The sequence below is a fragment of the Amphichorda felina genome, assembly GCF_050947745.1.
Source record: "Amphichorda felina strain 45539 chromosome Unknown scaffold_2, whole genome shotgun sequence".
NCBI lineage: Eukaryota > Fungi > Ascomycota > Sordariomycetes > Hypocreales > Bionectriaceae > Amphichorda > Amphichorda felina.
Window position 1 is genome coordinate 259,637 of NW_028145048.1, and position 15,398 is coordinate 275,034.

At 53.7% G+C, this 15,398-nt stretch overlaps 5 protein-coding genes across 5 annotated transcripts; 2 read left to right on the forward strand and 3 right to left on the reverse strand.

Moving 5' to 3' along the window:
- Positions 1-556: 556 nt before the first annotated feature.
- On the reverse strand, positions 557-3,120 carry ACO1O0_001637 (HET domain-containing protein; the record flags this gene model as incomplete). The annotated part of the gene is made up of 2 exons (XM_083191120.1): positions 557-1,965; positions 2,583-3,120. 2 exons carry the CDS (start codon positions 3,118-3,120, stop codon positions 557-559), a joined length of 1,947 nt encoding a protein of 648 aa, XP_083052334.1.
- A 4,082-nt stretch (positions 3,121-7,202) lies between these two features.
- ACO1O0_001638 (glycoside hydrolase family 6 protein) lies at positions 7,203-8,458 on the forward strand (the record flags this gene model as incomplete). The annotated part of the gene is made up of 2 exons (XM_083191121.1): positions 7,203-7,929; positions 7,983-8,458. The coding sequence occupies 2 exons, from the start codon at positions 7,203-7,205 to the stop codon at positions 8,456-8,458; spliced, it is 1,203 nt and encodes a 400-aa protein (XP_083052335.1).
- A 246-nt stretch (positions 8,459-8,704) lies between these two features.
- Positions 8,705-9,490, reverse strand: ACO1O0_001639 (S-adenosyl-L-methionine-dependent methyltransferase; the record flags this gene model as incomplete). The annotated part of the gene is made up of 2 exons (XM_083191122.1): positions 8,705-8,910; positions 8,968-9,490. 2 exons carry the CDS (start codon positions 9,488-9,490, stop codon positions 8,705-8,707), a joined length of 729 nt encoding a protein of 242 aa, XP_083052336.1.
- Positions 9,491-10,116: 626 nt separating this feature from the next.
- ACO1O0_001640 (WW domain-containing protein) lies at positions 10,117-11,277 on the reverse strand (the record flags this gene model as incomplete). Its single annotated transcript, XM_083191123.1, has 2 exons — positions 10,117-10,973; positions 11,028-11,277. 2 exons carry the CDS (start codon positions 11,275-11,277, stop codon positions 10,117-10,119), a joined length of 1,107 nt encoding a protein of 368 aa, XP_083052337.1.
- Positions 11,278-12,451: 1,174 nt separating this feature from the next.
- MCA1_1 (caspase domain-containing protein) lies at positions 12,452-13,940 on the forward strand (the record flags this gene model as incomplete). The annotated part of the gene is made up of 4 exons (XM_083191124.1): positions 12,452-13,133; positions 13,192-13,630; positions 13,687-13,856; positions 13,915-13,940. The coding sequence occupies 4 exons, from the start codon at positions 12,452-12,454 to the stop codon at positions 13,938-13,940; spliced, it is 1,317 nt and encodes a 438-aa protein (XP_083052338.1).
- Between the last annotated feature and the right edge of the window lie 1,458 nt (positions 13,941-15,398).

The following is a 15,398-nucleotide window of genomic DNA, read 5'->3' on the forward strand; positions in this document are numbered from 1 at the left end:
TGAAATGGTATTTTTATTGGCCTGGATGTTGCTACGCTGTGCAGTGTTCCCGTTGTATTGGTTCTCATTGCGCGGATGGCCGCCTCAGCCACCCTCTAAGCCCCATCTCGCTTGGCAGTCCCCAACGAACACCAACTTCTGCCAATCCATCCTTCGAAATCACCATCTTTATACGCGTATGCATCGAATTAATGTTGCTAATGTGGTAGTGTATTAGTTGAACACGGCCATGAAAATGTTCTAAGGGTCTTTGAGCCATCTGCTACACTAGAAGATCCTGCAGGCAGCCTAGTACTGTGGAGGTGGCCAGACAGATTGAGAAGGTGCAGCGCGAATATGTTACGACCAGCTTTTCAGCGATGAAGGCTTGGGCCAAATCAATGGCACGGCGCTCGAAGCTATGAAGCTAAATTGACGAGGATGTAGTAGACCAGGGGAGATGGGGTGGGATAGACAAATTGGAACTGGGACGATTGAATAATATATGGTAAGTTTCTGAATAATATCTTGGAAGCTAGGCGAAAGACCCTGGTTGGTAATAAACCCCTGTGCTATGCTAAATGATGGACACAATGTGCTTCCGTTCAACCTCGTCATATGACTCGCACGGATACGTGCTTTCATCACCATAATGACCACGCAGTAGAGCACTCTCCTCTCCGCATGCCTGAAAGAGCCCTACTCGCTTGAACTCGCCAACCGCGCCCCCACTCTCTTCCAGAATGAGTCCTAACAGTTCAGGTCCCGTATCCTTCGTCCTGACGAGCATGGCGTAGTATGTCCCATTGTAGTCCCTATCCACGTCCATGAAGACAGCGGAACTCCTGGCGAGTATGCTTCCCAGCTCGGGATTACTCAGCCGGAACTTGGCATACCACTTCTCCTCCTTGGGCAAGTGAAATCTGAGGATTTGAACAGGCCTCAGGACGCACTTGAGGCGTATGCGGGCATTCGCGATAATCCCACGGGACTCCTCAGCTGAGAACGACAACACCTTGGTTAGGAGTGTGCTGGACTTTTTCTCCATGTCGAGACCCACGATGCCTTCGACAGACATCCAAGAGAATGAAGGGGCGCGGTAAATATCGGGTCGTGTGGACGGTGTCCCATCGCCTTGGATGCAGTCTTTCACAAACCAGAGCAGCCCGTTTTCCAAGTTCTTTTCCCAGAGCCCTGCCACACATTTGTCGTCCAATATGCTTTCAAATCTTCTTTTGATGCCCTCAAATGCAATGATCCTGTCTGCGGACCGGGATAGCTTGCATCTCATGTAGGTTCCGACAATCTCTGGCCATTCATAAAGCAGAATTCGGGATGTGTCCTCGGTCTCGGTGCTATGTCGGGGCTCACGGAACAGACAGCGGGTGTTCTGATGGCGGAGCTTTACCTTATCTGGCAAGCCATTTGGAAACTCTTCTGCTGCGGTCCTTTCTAAACACTCCCAAATCACCTGAGACGAGGTGAAATGAAGTTTCCGTTCAGATAGATGGCGCTCCTGGACAACCCAAGCCCTATTATTGAGAGGCGCGTCAACAACTTGGTGTTTCCACAGTTGGAGGTCCCAAATTCGAAAACTCCCGCTGCCTTCGAACCACGGCACCTCCACATGGCACGGCTGAGAAATCTTGGGATCCCGCACGGTAAAAAGGCCACCTGTTGGGTCCTGAGAGCCAGTAGCACAGATGTTGCAGACCGAGTTCGCGTAGACCATGTCCATCTGAGATGCCTCCTTCAACCAGTCGTCCGGGTCATCTTGGATGATGCATAGAGCGTCGATCCAAATATAGCGAACCCCAAGCTTCTGTGAGACAAGAATAGTATCACGAAAGGTCCTGGGCAGATCCAAGATTTGTATCCCGCGAAGAAGGTCGCCGATGTTGTCCTTGGTCAACTTGAGGAACGGTGCCGATCCCCAGCAGTGGCTGAGGGTGCAGTAATTGTCTGGCGTTACATCCTGGGACAAGACTAGGCGAACGGTGTGGTTGTCCTCGGGGTCGTCAACGCAGATCAGACGAGACGGAAGCCAAGATGTTTTTCTGAATTGTCCTGAGCAGGCTTTGTGGTTCTGAACGCAATTTCGAAATTGACTGGTTGCGAAAGCTAGAGACTCCTCGGAGTTCGCAGCGGAACTTAAAATACTAGAATACTCATAATGTTTTGTATCTAAAATTAATTAGATTTTTGCAAGTCCGAAACCTAGAAGTGGAAGTAATGAGGTTGATATTTACCTTCTGATGGTGTCAATGCGAAGACTTGCATCTCAACGTCAGGGCTCAGGTTCGCCATCTCTATAGCATCCTCGTGGAACACCACAGCCCATATTAACTTGGCTGGGTCCTTTGCATCTGAATTTTTACTCAAGCTTGGGGGAGGGATAGAGTCCAGAGATAAGCAGCATGTGATGGGGGTGGTACGTCCCCATGGACTTAGCATGGTAGACTCAAAGTCAAGAAGTACTCGCCGCATGGCCGGATCAATCCGACCCCATACCCTCTTGCAGATATAGCATCCTTCCAAATAAGCCTCGTGTAGGTTATTTGCGGATAGATGATGTCTGAAAAAACGCGACTGGACTGGAGTACCCTCGGCGGCATCGCTAGCCACAGACCGGCCCAGGTTCCCGAAACTTGGTCCCATGTCGGGATGTATTTCTCCAGCTTGGTTCCTAAACATTCTATTGCAGGTATTGCAAAGGGTTCCAGACACAGGCCCATCAATTTTAGGATCTGTGGCAGCCAAAACCTCGTGCTCTTTGACATGGGTGATGGTAATATCAGCCTTCTCAGACGGTTGCACAGGCGCGGACGTGTGGAAAGGCGCCGGCCCTTCGGGGTCCACAATAGAACGGACTTCGTGCTCTAATGTTTGGATGAATTCCCAGGTATAATCAGTGGCATTTTCGAGAGTTGGGATAGTCTGAATCTGTGCCCCTGACCCTGCCGGCGGCCGGTTTTGGGGGGAGTTCATGTCCGCCGGGTACATGTAGCGGGTCAAATAGGGCTCGTTCAAGATGGGCTGCCTTCCATCGATTCGCGCAATGGACTCATCGGCGCACTTATCAATGAGTAGTTGAAGAATCTCAAAGTGTCCACGGTCGTCCGCCAATGACAATGGCGTCATCCCCGTCTTGTTGGCGACTATCAAAGGCGACCCCCGTTCTAGAAGCAGCTTGACCACTTCAACATTCCCTGCTCTAGTTGCTGCGTGAATTGGAAGGTTCCCCTTGACATCTGGTGATAAGATGTTGGCCCCTTTGTCCAAGATGAATTTGACCAGTTCGACATGACCAGACAGAGAGGCTTGATGCAGGGAAGTCATGTTATCCTTACTAAGAGCCATGATATCGGCTCCTTCTCTGATGAGCTGCTTGAGAATTTCAAGTTGTCCAAACCTAGCAGCGTAATGAACAGGCGTTGCTCCCGCCTCATTCTTGACGGAAATGTCCGCTCCATGTCTCAGAAGTGCTCGAACAACCTCAACATGCCCGTTTATAATAGCGGAGACGAGCGGACCCCTTTGAGCCCTGTTCACAATTTCGGTATTCGCTTGGTGGTGGAGTAGGAGCCTTACCACCTTACAATATCCTCTGCTGCTTGCAATATTGAGCGGTGTCCACAGCTCCCTATGTGTTTTCGCGTCGATGGGAGCAGTCCCTGTTCCAAGGAGGAGTCTGACTATCTGGTCATGTCCCTCGGCAGCAGCGTGATGCAATGGAGACAATCCGAAGGCATTTTGGGTTGAGCAGTCCGCTCTGCTTCCCAGGAGCAACTTAACAACTGGATAGTACCCACGGAATGAGGCCGCACCGATTGCCATTTGTCCAGCTGTATCAGCGGTCGTGGCATCAGCCCCATGCTGGAGGAGAAATCTGACCACTTCGAGATGTCCAGAGCTGCTCGCGAGTTTTAGGGTAGTCTCCCCTTTAGCGTTTGCAGCTTCAATACTGGCGCCGTTCGCGAGAAGTAGCCGAACAACTTCGAGAAACCCAGAATATGCAGCCTCCATCAAAGGCGTCCATCCGAATTTATTGGCGGCGGATGGATTGGCGCCGTTGCTGAGAAGCAGTGCGACCATGTTCGTATAACCTTTGGCAGAGGCGATTGACAGTGGGGTGTTACCGATCTCGTCTGTAGCGTGGATGCCGGCATCATGATCGATAAGGAGCCTGGCTATCTCGGTGTGTCCGTTTTGCAGAGCTGTGTTTAAAGGCGTTTCTCTTTCATCATTCGGGATTGTCGGATCAGCCCCGTATTCGAGGAGCGTCTCGACCACCTCTATGTGGCCCCTTTCCGTAGCCAAGTTTATTAGACTCCAACCTTTGTGATCTGTAGCGGATATATTGCACCCCTGGTTAATGAGGAATTCGACCACTTCTGTTCTCCCATTCCTTGATGCAGTGCCGAGTGCTGTCTGTCCAAGGCTATCCACGGCTTCCAAATTGTTGCTTGTGTTCTTCTCGACAAGTAGCTTCACTACATGTATGTGACCATGATAAGATGCTGCCATCAGCGGCGTTATTTCTTCATCGCATGGTATCGAGGAATCGCCCCCATGAGCGATGAGCTCCCTGACGACCTCAGCGCGCCCATTTTGTGAGGCCAAGAATAAGGGAGTCTTCCCTTTGAACTCTGTCACTGTGATACTGGCTCCGCGATCAATCAGGAGCTTGACAATATCAGCATTTCCTTTGATGCATGCTAGGCAAAGTGGTGTCCGGCCTTCGTTGTTGAGAGCCTCAATGTTAGCGTTGCGGTCGAGAAGCAGCTTGACAACATCGATATGTCGCCTGGAAACGGCGGAGAACAATGGCGTCCGTCCACCGTCGTTACACGCCTCAATGTTGGCGCCACGGTCGAGAAGGAGTTTGACCATATCAGCACTGCCGGTGGTGGCGGCCGCGTGTAACGCAGTCCACCCCTCCTCGTCAGAGTCATCGATACGCGCTCCCTTGTCGAGAAACAGCCTCGCCAGCTCCAGATATCCATAGTCTGCCGCGAGCATGAGGGGTGTCTCCCCATGCTTATTTGGCAGTGATACGTCGGCTCCGCAATCAACAAGCAGCTTCGCTACCTGGAAATGTCCGCGAAAAACGGCGACGTATAGAGGGGTTCGACCGCCGTTGTCAGAGATGTTGATGTCTCCTCCGGCCTTAGCCAGCAGTTCGAGAACCTCTAGATGGCCCTTGTGCGCAGCAATGTAGATTGGGGTCCACCCGTCGCCAGTTGTAACTGAATCGTCGATGCGTGATTCCAGCAAGGCCCTGGTAAGGTCGAGGTTGCCTATGGCAGAGGCTGCCCCCAGGCGCTTTGCCCTCCAGAGGCGGTCTGCGCCATCGACGGATGGCATTTCTTGACTGGTTGGGCACAGCAATTTTTATTTGTTTTAGATGACTCTTCTCGTCCAGGACGGAACTGATGGCTGTTGAAACGCGCCAAGACTCCACGTTGATCTTGGTCCAATTTCAAATTGCAGTCGATAGAATAATATGGTAAGGACGACGAGGCGTCAATTCAAGCCGAAAATCCTGGTGAAAATACCATGATGAGGAGATGGCCCGGTGAAAACGGCACTCGGCGATGGTGCGTTCAGGGTCCAGGCTCCAGCCACGATGAATGATCAGGCGCATAGCTAGGCTGACTTCACTTCAGCTCAGCTGTCTGCCTGCAAATGTGCCCATGGCAATAATGGGGCTGTGACACACTACTGGAGCCCTTGTACGTACATGCACCATGCACCATGCATGGATTTGGACCTGCGGTGACTCGTGGGTTAGAAAGTGCAAACTATCAATGTTGCCAATGCCTAAACATCCGAATTCACCATTGAAGGTAAATGTAAATATCAAGCCAAGTGAAGGCTGTAAATGAGGGTATTATCAACAGGCGGCAAGACCGGCAGTTGTTCCAGGTATCAACAATAAGATTAAACACAGCCCATTTCAGAGTAGCCATTTTAATCAAGGAGATCGGTGCTCTCATTGTATATGGGCCCGGGGGAATGCGCAAAAGATGTCACCAAATGTTCTATTAGGGATATTACACAACATACATCGATCTGGGAAACCAGGTGCTAGCTTTTAAACAATGCGACAGCAACGGGTACCTTATTTATAAGTTCAATGTTATGAGGGGCCACATTGTAGGTCGCTGTGGGTCATAAAAAACCGGTAAATAATATTGCAGTAACGTCATCATCGTCTCCTATCCCATAATTGCCTCCTTATTTAATTTATTCATACAAAGCGGTGCTCGTGGGCCGTACTTCCACTTCAGGTGGCGGAAGTTTGAGTATCCGTGGGCCCGTTCCTGAAGCTGCGACACTGCAAGATGCCGATCACTGACATTACACTAGTACTGGGACTTCACCACTCGAGATCATCGTTGAATTCGGGTCTTCGGACCATCATGGAAAATCAAATACTCGCTTCTCCATGTGAAATGATCTCATCTTTGACAACAAGCGATAGCTTAGGTCGCTTAGCAGAGTATCGACAAATGGTGTCACGACAAACTCCTGATATCCACCGTCCGTCGATTCATAGAGAAACAAGACGGAAAAAAAATACTACAAGTTTCTCTGCCATCAGCCATCCATCTGCATGGCTGGCGGGCCGTCGAACCTTTCCGGATCTCCACGTTATACGACTCCTCGTTCCCCACGCCGTTGCTCTATATCCTACAACCAAAAGTGGCTCCCCTGACGATCCTCTTCCCGATCCATCTTCTACCATGACTCCGTTTCCGTATCTGGCATGCCGGAAGCTGTTACACCTAACACGGCGGGCGGAGAAGCGTGACAGATTGGACCAGCATATCCACCGGAAAATTGTTTCACGATGGCTGTTTCCAAGGAATCGATCGATCGTACCCCCATACGGGTTTCATCAATCTAATAACGGTTAAACTCCAACGGTGGCGTAGATGTGCCGCTCAAGCTTTTTGGCCAAGGAGCTATCCTGCCGGCTGTTGAAACAAGTATAAGAGAGGTGTCTCCCATGGGATCCAAGCGTTGAGTTTTCGATTGTGTGTATGCTCTGGAAGCCACATCACTTTCTGGGACGTCGATCATTCACTTTAGCGTCCGTCGTTGTGTTTATATCTCCTTGTGAATACAGCACTCATTGGTTTGTTTTGAAAATGCATATTCCTACACTCATTACGGCCTTGTCGGCTGCGAGCATGGCTGCGGCCACTCCTTTCAAGATGTCCTCTACGCCCGGGCGGCGAGAGGAGCGCGTCGCTTACCCCCATCTGGCTCGACACATCCAGGCGTCGCACTCAAACCACTTCCCGCGCAAGATTGTCAAGCCTTTTGAAGGAGTTAAGCCTCGGCGACGAGATGCCCTCACCAATCCTTTCGATGGGCGCAAGCTCACTGTCAATCCTTCCTACGCTACCAAGCTTGAAGATGTTTATGATTCATTCATCGAGGAGGGAGACCAGGAGAATGCCGCCAAGACTCAGGCTATCCAGGAGATTGGGACCTTTTTCTGGGTGTCACAGATTGATTCCCTCCCCGACATTGACGACGCCATTGCCGCCGCTCGCTCCGCCAAGGAGTCCACCGGTGAGGACCAGATCGTCGGTCTCGTCGTCTACAATCTCCCCGACAGAGACTGCAGTGGTGGGGAGAGCTCCGGCGAGCTCGAGAGTGACAAGAATGGCCTTGAGCGCTATAAGGCCGAGTACATCACCCCGTACGCCGAGAAGCTGGCGGCCGCCTCCGACTTGACTTTTGCTCTTGTCGTCGAGCCCGATGCCATTGGCAACATTGTCACCAACACGGCCGTTCCTTTCTGCGCCCAGGCTGCTCCCGTCTACGAGGAGGGCATCTCCTACGCTATCGCCAACCTTCAGCTCCCCAACGTCCACCTCTACCTTGATGCTTCCCACGGCGGCTGGCTCGGCTGGGATGACGTCCTCGAGCCTGGTATGTTCTCAGTCTTAATCACAATCAGATTCCACTCACTGACCGTATTATAGCTGCCCAGGAGTTTTCCAAGATTGTCGAGATGGCCCGCGTCCAGTCCAGCAACAGCACCAAGATCCGGGGCTTCTCCACTAACGTCTCCAACTACAACCCCTTCCACGCCGCCGTCCCGCCCCCCTACACCGAGGGCTCCAACTCGTACGATGAGTCCAGCTACGCCAACTCCCTGTCCCCCCATCTCGAGGCCGCCGGTCTGCCATCCCGGTTCATCATTGACCAGGGCCGCGTTGCCCTGCCGGATGCCCGCGAGGAGTGGGGTGAGTGGTGCAATGTCGCGCCTGCTGGGTACGGCCAGCCGCCGGGCTCTTCCGTCAGCAACAACACGCACGTTGACAGCATCGTCTGGGTCAAGCCCGGTGGTGAGAGTGATGGTGAGTGCGGATATGAAGGTGCACCGCCCGCGGGCGAGTGGTTCCCGGAGTATGCCGCCTTGCTCGTTGAGAATGCCGATCCTCTCATCAAGGCCTGATGGTAGACTAGGTGTATTTATTTACCTAGAAACTGAGAGCCGTATTTACTGAGGGTGTAGTTGCGAATCACTATACCTACATTTCATTAGAAGGGGCTCTTGAATAATGGGCTAGATTTCAATTCTTTTTCCCGATATCGTAAATCCAATTACTGTCTCACAATGGACCATGTTACTTCCCGTCTCCGGTAATCTGATTAGGAGCTGTAGATTCTTTATGACTCTGGCGCGCCCACTCCCTCGCACTCAGGATGGAAGATAGACTGCCACCTCGTATCCCCCACCATACGGCGCTGTGGCAGTCTTGAAGTTGTTCTTGGGATCATGGAGGTAATCCAAGAGACTCTTGTACATTGGCTTACCCCAAGTAGTGTTGTCGACAAGTACCAGCGCCCCCTTTCTCAGACGAGGCCGGATGATCTCCAGCGTCGGCAGCGCGAGCGGGGTCCATACTACAATCATTGTTAGCTGTAAGCATAGCAGGCGAGGAGTCAAACGGAAAGTCTCACTGTCGAGAAGCAGCATGTCAATCTCGTCTGGCATGCCCTCTTCATCCTTAAGCGTCTCCAGCAAATCTCCCACCCTCATCTCAATCCACGGCTCGACCTCCTCCCCAGCCTCCTCCCAATACTTCTGAGCCCTCTCCGCCTTGACCGGCTCTTTTTCCGTCGCAATGACCTTTCCCTTGCCTCCCGGCCCGACATTCTGTCCCACCGCCAGGGCGAGGTAGATGGTGCTCACACCGAAGCTGGTCCCCGCCTCGACAATGTTGCGGGCGCCAATGGACCGCGCGAGGAGGTACGTGAGCTGGCACTTGTCCTGGTCCAGGCTGACGAACTTGTCCAGCATGCGGGCGTTGTAAGAAGCAAGCCAGTTCTTGCCGAGGAGGTAGTACGACGCAAGGCGCGAGATGTACCACAGGCCCTGGGAGAGGGACGACTCCTGGGCGGTGGAGAGGGCATGCAGGCGATGGAGGAGCTCGTGGACGCGCGGGCTCGCCTCGACGGCCTGGGTGGATTCTGGTGACACCATTGTGCTGGTGATGTTTTGAGGGTGCTCGACTCGAAAGGGTCGGGGAATGGTGGGAACTGTTTCAAACATATACATACGTATATGTCAGTGACTCATTGCCGGTCGGCGGCGGTTCGTCCCGACTTCTTGAACCCCGCATGGATTGGCGGTCTACAGCCAGCTTGAACCCTAACCCCAATATTGATGTCTCGCTCTCAGACCAGTACCTGATCTCGGATATAATACGATCGGCGACGGCTCTGACACCGCCAAGCCCGCTTTGACACCGCCGTGACTCTCGTGAGTCTGCCCAGTGAATCTCCCAGAAAAAAAGAAAACAAGGAGACAAAGGAGAAGGAGGGGAGCGAAGGTAGAAGCACGGCACCAAAACACAATCCTGTGATCTGTTTCAATATGTCAGTACGGTCAGGTATCCGTAGATGCGTGCGACTTCAGCATTAGCTTAGGCGCCAGAATATGTAGAATTTGGGAACAAAGGCCGTAAACTCATATCTTGGCTTCGACCACACCAGGGTCATCATCCGAAAAAGGTTCCCACCACGGTGAATGTAGAATAAAAAGAGTGCAGATGATTGCAATCAAAGGCCATAGGACGCAGAAAACCACCCAGCCCAAAACACCCAAGCCTACTCGTCATACTCCTCATATGCCTCCTCCTCATCACTACTGCTCGAGCTGGAGCCATCATCCTCGGGAGGTGGCGGCTGGTAATATTGATGCACTTCGACCTCACCCTCGTCACTGCTGCTGGAGCCTTCCTGCTCGACCACAACCGTAGTCATCTCGCCGCCGTCGGCCGTGGTCTGTGTGTATTGGTGCACCTCCTGATGCTCATCGTCGCTGTCGTTGAGGGCGTCGGCGATGAGGGCGCCTCCCACGGCGCCCACGGCGAGGCCGCCTGCTGCGCCCAGGAGCATGCCCTTCTTGTCACTCTTCTCCTTGTGCTCGCCCCTATCGTGGTCTCCGTAACTTGGGTCTCCGTGCCCGTATCCAGAGTCGCCGTGTCCGTATCCAGGGCCTCCGTATCCGGGGCCTCCGTATCCAGGGCCTCCGTATCCAGGGCCTCCTTGTCCATAGCCATGGTCACCACGGCTAGGGTCCTCGCCATGTCCTCCATAGCCACCGCCGTAGCCACCACCGTGACCGTCGCCATGACCACCGCCATAGCCCGGCGGGGCGCTGTATCCAGGCTGACCTCCGTATCCGCCTTGCTCGCCTCCATAACCCCTAGACCCGGAGTGGTCACCGCCCTGGTAACCCGGGGCCTCCCACTGGGTGCGACCGGTGGCCTCCTCTACGTAGTACCATCGCTGGTATCGCTGGTCGAACAGGGGCTTCCAGCCTTGGGGCAGAGGAGGCTTGTCAGAGGGGGGCTGGTACGAGGGCTCGGGAGGAGCGGCGTGGTACTGAGCGGGCGGGGGCGGACCGTCACGAGCCTCGCTGGAGCCGTGATATCCGTAGGATGGGGGAGGGGGAGGTGGTGCTGGACTCTTTGTCAGTGTGTGCTCTTGATGCTCAAGTGTGCTGCTCAACGAACCTGCATAACCGTCGCGGTGGCCCTCGTAGTGACCTTCTCCATGTCCACCTCCGTAGCCCTCACCACGGTGGCCCTCGTAATGGCCGTCTCCATGTCCACCTCCGTAACCCTCGCCGCGGTAGCCCTCACCGCGATAGCCCTCAGAGCCGCCGTAACTGGGCTCCTTGTCCTTCTCCTTCTCCTCTTCCTTCTTGTCGCCTCCCAGGCGCAAGTCTTCAAAGTCCTTGGCGATCTTCTTGAAGAAGGACATGGTGGACAATCTTAGATTGTGAAAAAGTAGGGTGTGCGGGGTCCCGGACTCGCTCAGCAGAGCCAACAGAGCAAGAGAAGAATCAGTAGAAGTGAAGACGGTCAATGAGGTAGGGACTGCCTGATCCTGGTAATAAATGGAAATGGGGATACGAGTAGATGTCAATGAGGGAGAAGCCGGGACGGGACGGATATAGATGGGGAAGACTAGGACCCGCGGGATATGGAGTCAGGTGGATGGGAATAACATGAATAATATTACACCGTAGCGAGTACACGTATGTATGCGCCAGAGCCCCACTGCCTCATAACAGAGCACAGGCCAGAAAGCAGCGGGAATTTTTTTAATTACTGCGAGCGAGTATCCGTACAAAGATAGTAGTAGTATGACGCCAGCAGTAAATCACGCCAGCATTGTCCAATACCGTCGGCCACGGATCCCCGTTGGATGCCTCCCATATCGTCATGATCAGGCACTCGGGATGATTTGTTAAGCGTGCGGTGTCTCGCCGACGAAGGTTAATCGGGTGAGTCAAGAGTCAAAACAACCTTAACGCATGATCCACTGGCAACAAGAAAACACCACTTGGGATCGCTCTTGGCGCTGCAGATGTTCCGCAGCTGCAGTTGGAGGCCTCGCCAGGATGTTTGCGCTGGCCAACCACCAGGCGTCGTCTGGAGAGGCCGCGTAACCACATTGTGCGCGATGGAGCACGATGGGGTCACCCGCCATGACACTGTCATGGGCCCATGGCACTGTCATGGCACTGGCAGGCACTGGCAGGCACTGTCATGGCGCTGGCATGGCGCTGCAACAGCGCAACCCCCAGCCCTACGGGTCACCCGGAGGCTCCGGGCCTTCAGCCGCCTTCAGGACCCTTTCAGGACCCTGTGGGGAGTTGGAAACCGTTGCTGAGCCCGCTGCAGTCTGCCCCTCGTTGCCCCTCGCTACCCCTCGCTGCCCCTCCATTGTCAGGCGGCTACTGAATCACTGAATTACCCCTCAGAGTACGCGTATGCGCCCAGACAATGGATGTCCACCGTGGCTGAGTTCGTGAGCTGGACCACTTCTCGACTGCCTTGACCTCTGCCCTCCCTCTCTCTTCCCTCTCCCTCTCTTCCATTGCTCGGCCCATCGCCGCAACTTGAATTCTCACCCCAGCAACCGACCAACCATGTCTTACTACGACGGTGGCGCCAGCGGCGGCTACCCGGGCCAAGGATACCGCGGCTCAGAGTACTCTCACGGAGGAGGAGGAGGCAGCCCGTACCAGGGATACCAAGGTCAGCCAGGCTATCAGGGATACCAGCAGCATTCCCAGTACGCGCCTCCTCCGGGCCCTCCCCCTCCCGGACCTCGTCCTGGCGACGGTTATGGAGGATACAGAGAGCATGGTGGTGGGTACCAGGGTCACTCCTACAGCCGGCCTCCACCCCCTCAGCACCCTCCTCCTCCCGGTCTCGATGCCTACGGATATCCTCTCCCACACGCCGGCTACGCTGCGCACCACGCTCGTTCCGGCCCTCCCCCGCCCACGGAGCCCCAGAAATTCGGCCATGGCGCCCCTGACGGCTATACCTTCCAGTACTCTAACTGCACGGGCAAGCGAAAGGCCCTTCTCATCGGCATCAACTACTTTGGCCAGGAGGGCGAGCTCCGTGGCTGTATCAACGACGTCCACAATCTGTCGTCCTTCCTCATCGAGAACCATGGGTACAGGAGGGAAGACATGGTCATCCTGACTGACGACCAGTCTAACCCCGTCATGCAGCCCACCAAGGCCAACATTATCCGCGCCATAGGCTGGCTTGTCAGGAACGCCCAGCCCAACGACTCCCTATTCCTCCACTACTCTGGTATGCTCTGCCACTGCTTGAATTCCCGCCCCTTTCTAGCTGACAAATGATCTCCCAGGCCACGGCGGTCAGACCGAGGACCTGGACGGCGACGAGGACGACGGCTACGACGAGGTCATCTACCCGGTCGACCACCAGAGCGAGGGCCACATCGTCGATGACGACCTCCACGACCTGGTTGTCAAGCCGCTTCAGCCGGGCGTGCGCCTGACGGCCATCTTCGACTCGTGCCACTCGGCCTCGGTGCTGGACCTGCCCTACATCTACTCGACCAAGGGCGTCCTCAAGGAGCCCAACCTGGCCAAGGAGGCCGGCGCGGGTCTCCTCGACGCCATCTCGTCGTACGCGTCGGGCGACCTCGGCGGCGTGGCCAGCTCCGTCTTCAAGTTCGCCAAGACGGCGTACAAGGGCGACGATGCGTATGAGAAAACCAAGCAGACGCGGACGTCGCCGGCCGATGTCGTCATGTGGTCTGGCAGCAAGGACGACCAGACTTCGTGAGTTGCGCCCTTGATGAGAATCTGAGATTCTTTTGATTGCTGATGACAACCAGGGCCGATGCTACCATTAACGCGAAGGCGACGGGCGCCATGTCATACGCCTTTATCACGGCGCTCAAACAAGACCCTAAGCAGAGCTACGTGGAGCTACTTAACAGCATTCGGGACGTTTTGGAGAAGGAGTACTCACAGAAGCCCCAGCTGTCGTGTAGCCATCCCCTTGGTACGTTTATTTACCTAGTAGCCTACGGTATACAACGACACCAGCTGACCATTTCTAGATACCGAGCTTCTTTTCGTCATGTAAAGGGAAGAATATACCATGCTATGAACACTTTAAAACGAGACAAATTTTTCTCATGAGTCCACGATTCAATTTGCATTCTTATTCTTTGCCACGTGAATGATAATACGCTCTTATAGCTAGTCATTTTCGCACAATCACCGCGAGCTCCCAAGTCGTGGCGGCCCGCGCTAGAAGGTGTCATGGAGGTATCCGCCGTGGGACCAAACGCGCCGCTACAAGATGCGGGGGAAATATCGGCGAAACCGGTACGGATACTGGTTCAAACAGTGACAAATCTTGTCCCGAGAAACGATTATGGGGAACGTGTCGAGTTTATGCGAAACCTCATCTGTCAGCACCACTAGAACCGCGACTTTGATTGGGACAAGGATCGTTGGCATACGGCGACCAATTTAGTTATGATAACCGTAACTGCTACTTCCTTATCGATCATGGTCATAGCGAGTCTTCTGAAGATCCGCCAGTTCTGTGGTACAAGTGGACGGGAAAATCACTGTTAGAAGAGCCTCGCGGTATTGTGCAGCCATAAATCAGTCTACCAACACTTGAGTAGCATTGCTATTCAGCAAGCCCTACCTGCGAAAATACAAACCAAATTGAGAAAGTATCCATTCTCGAGGCCACCGCCCCAACGCTTGCGAAGCAAAACGCCTGTAGGGTTTGATCCAGCAACCTATCGCCAGATTATTCGATCAAAACTTCGTTTCGATATGACCATCCCAATGATGATATTCAGTCCACCGCAGGCCAGCGAACTTCCGCCCTGGATATCCCACAACTAGTTAGTTGTCTAAATGCAAATCCGAACACGGCATTCTTCTGACCGGAGCAAAATGAAGCGATTGGCACTCTGCGCGAAGCAAGGGAGATTGCAGACTCATTGAATTCATGAATATGCAAGCTAAGTTGATAAAGTACGTCATGATCATGATCCTTCACAGCGTTGAAGTCCAGCGCAACTCTTTAAATCGAGGTACTTTGATGCGTGGAGCCTCGGAGTGGGTATATCACGTGGTTTCCTGACGTGGCTGGAAGGATGTAATAGCCTACGGTCCAGGGCGTGCCTCCATCAAGACAACATCTCAAGACACACATTTCATCTGCCATAGCAGCTTTGGCCCTTTGTTCCCATCTTTCTTTGGCCTCTAGCATATCCCGCATCACCGATCAGGCAAAACACATCAACTCACATAGAAAACGCCAGCAGTCGGCGTTTAGCGAATAAGAATAGAACTCGGTCGCCTTCATTGACGCTTATCGGAGTCGCTGAAGTTCTGATTCCTCGAAGGTTGCCCACGGAGGACCCACCGAATTCTCAAGGCTCAAGGTCGAGGAGGAGAACACTGGATAGCCACTATAGAGTGCTCTGGTCAAAATAGGTCACTTGGTACGATTGGAACAATACTCGAATCAATGGAACGCAACGAACGTAGCAACTATCTAATTAGCACACTCCCC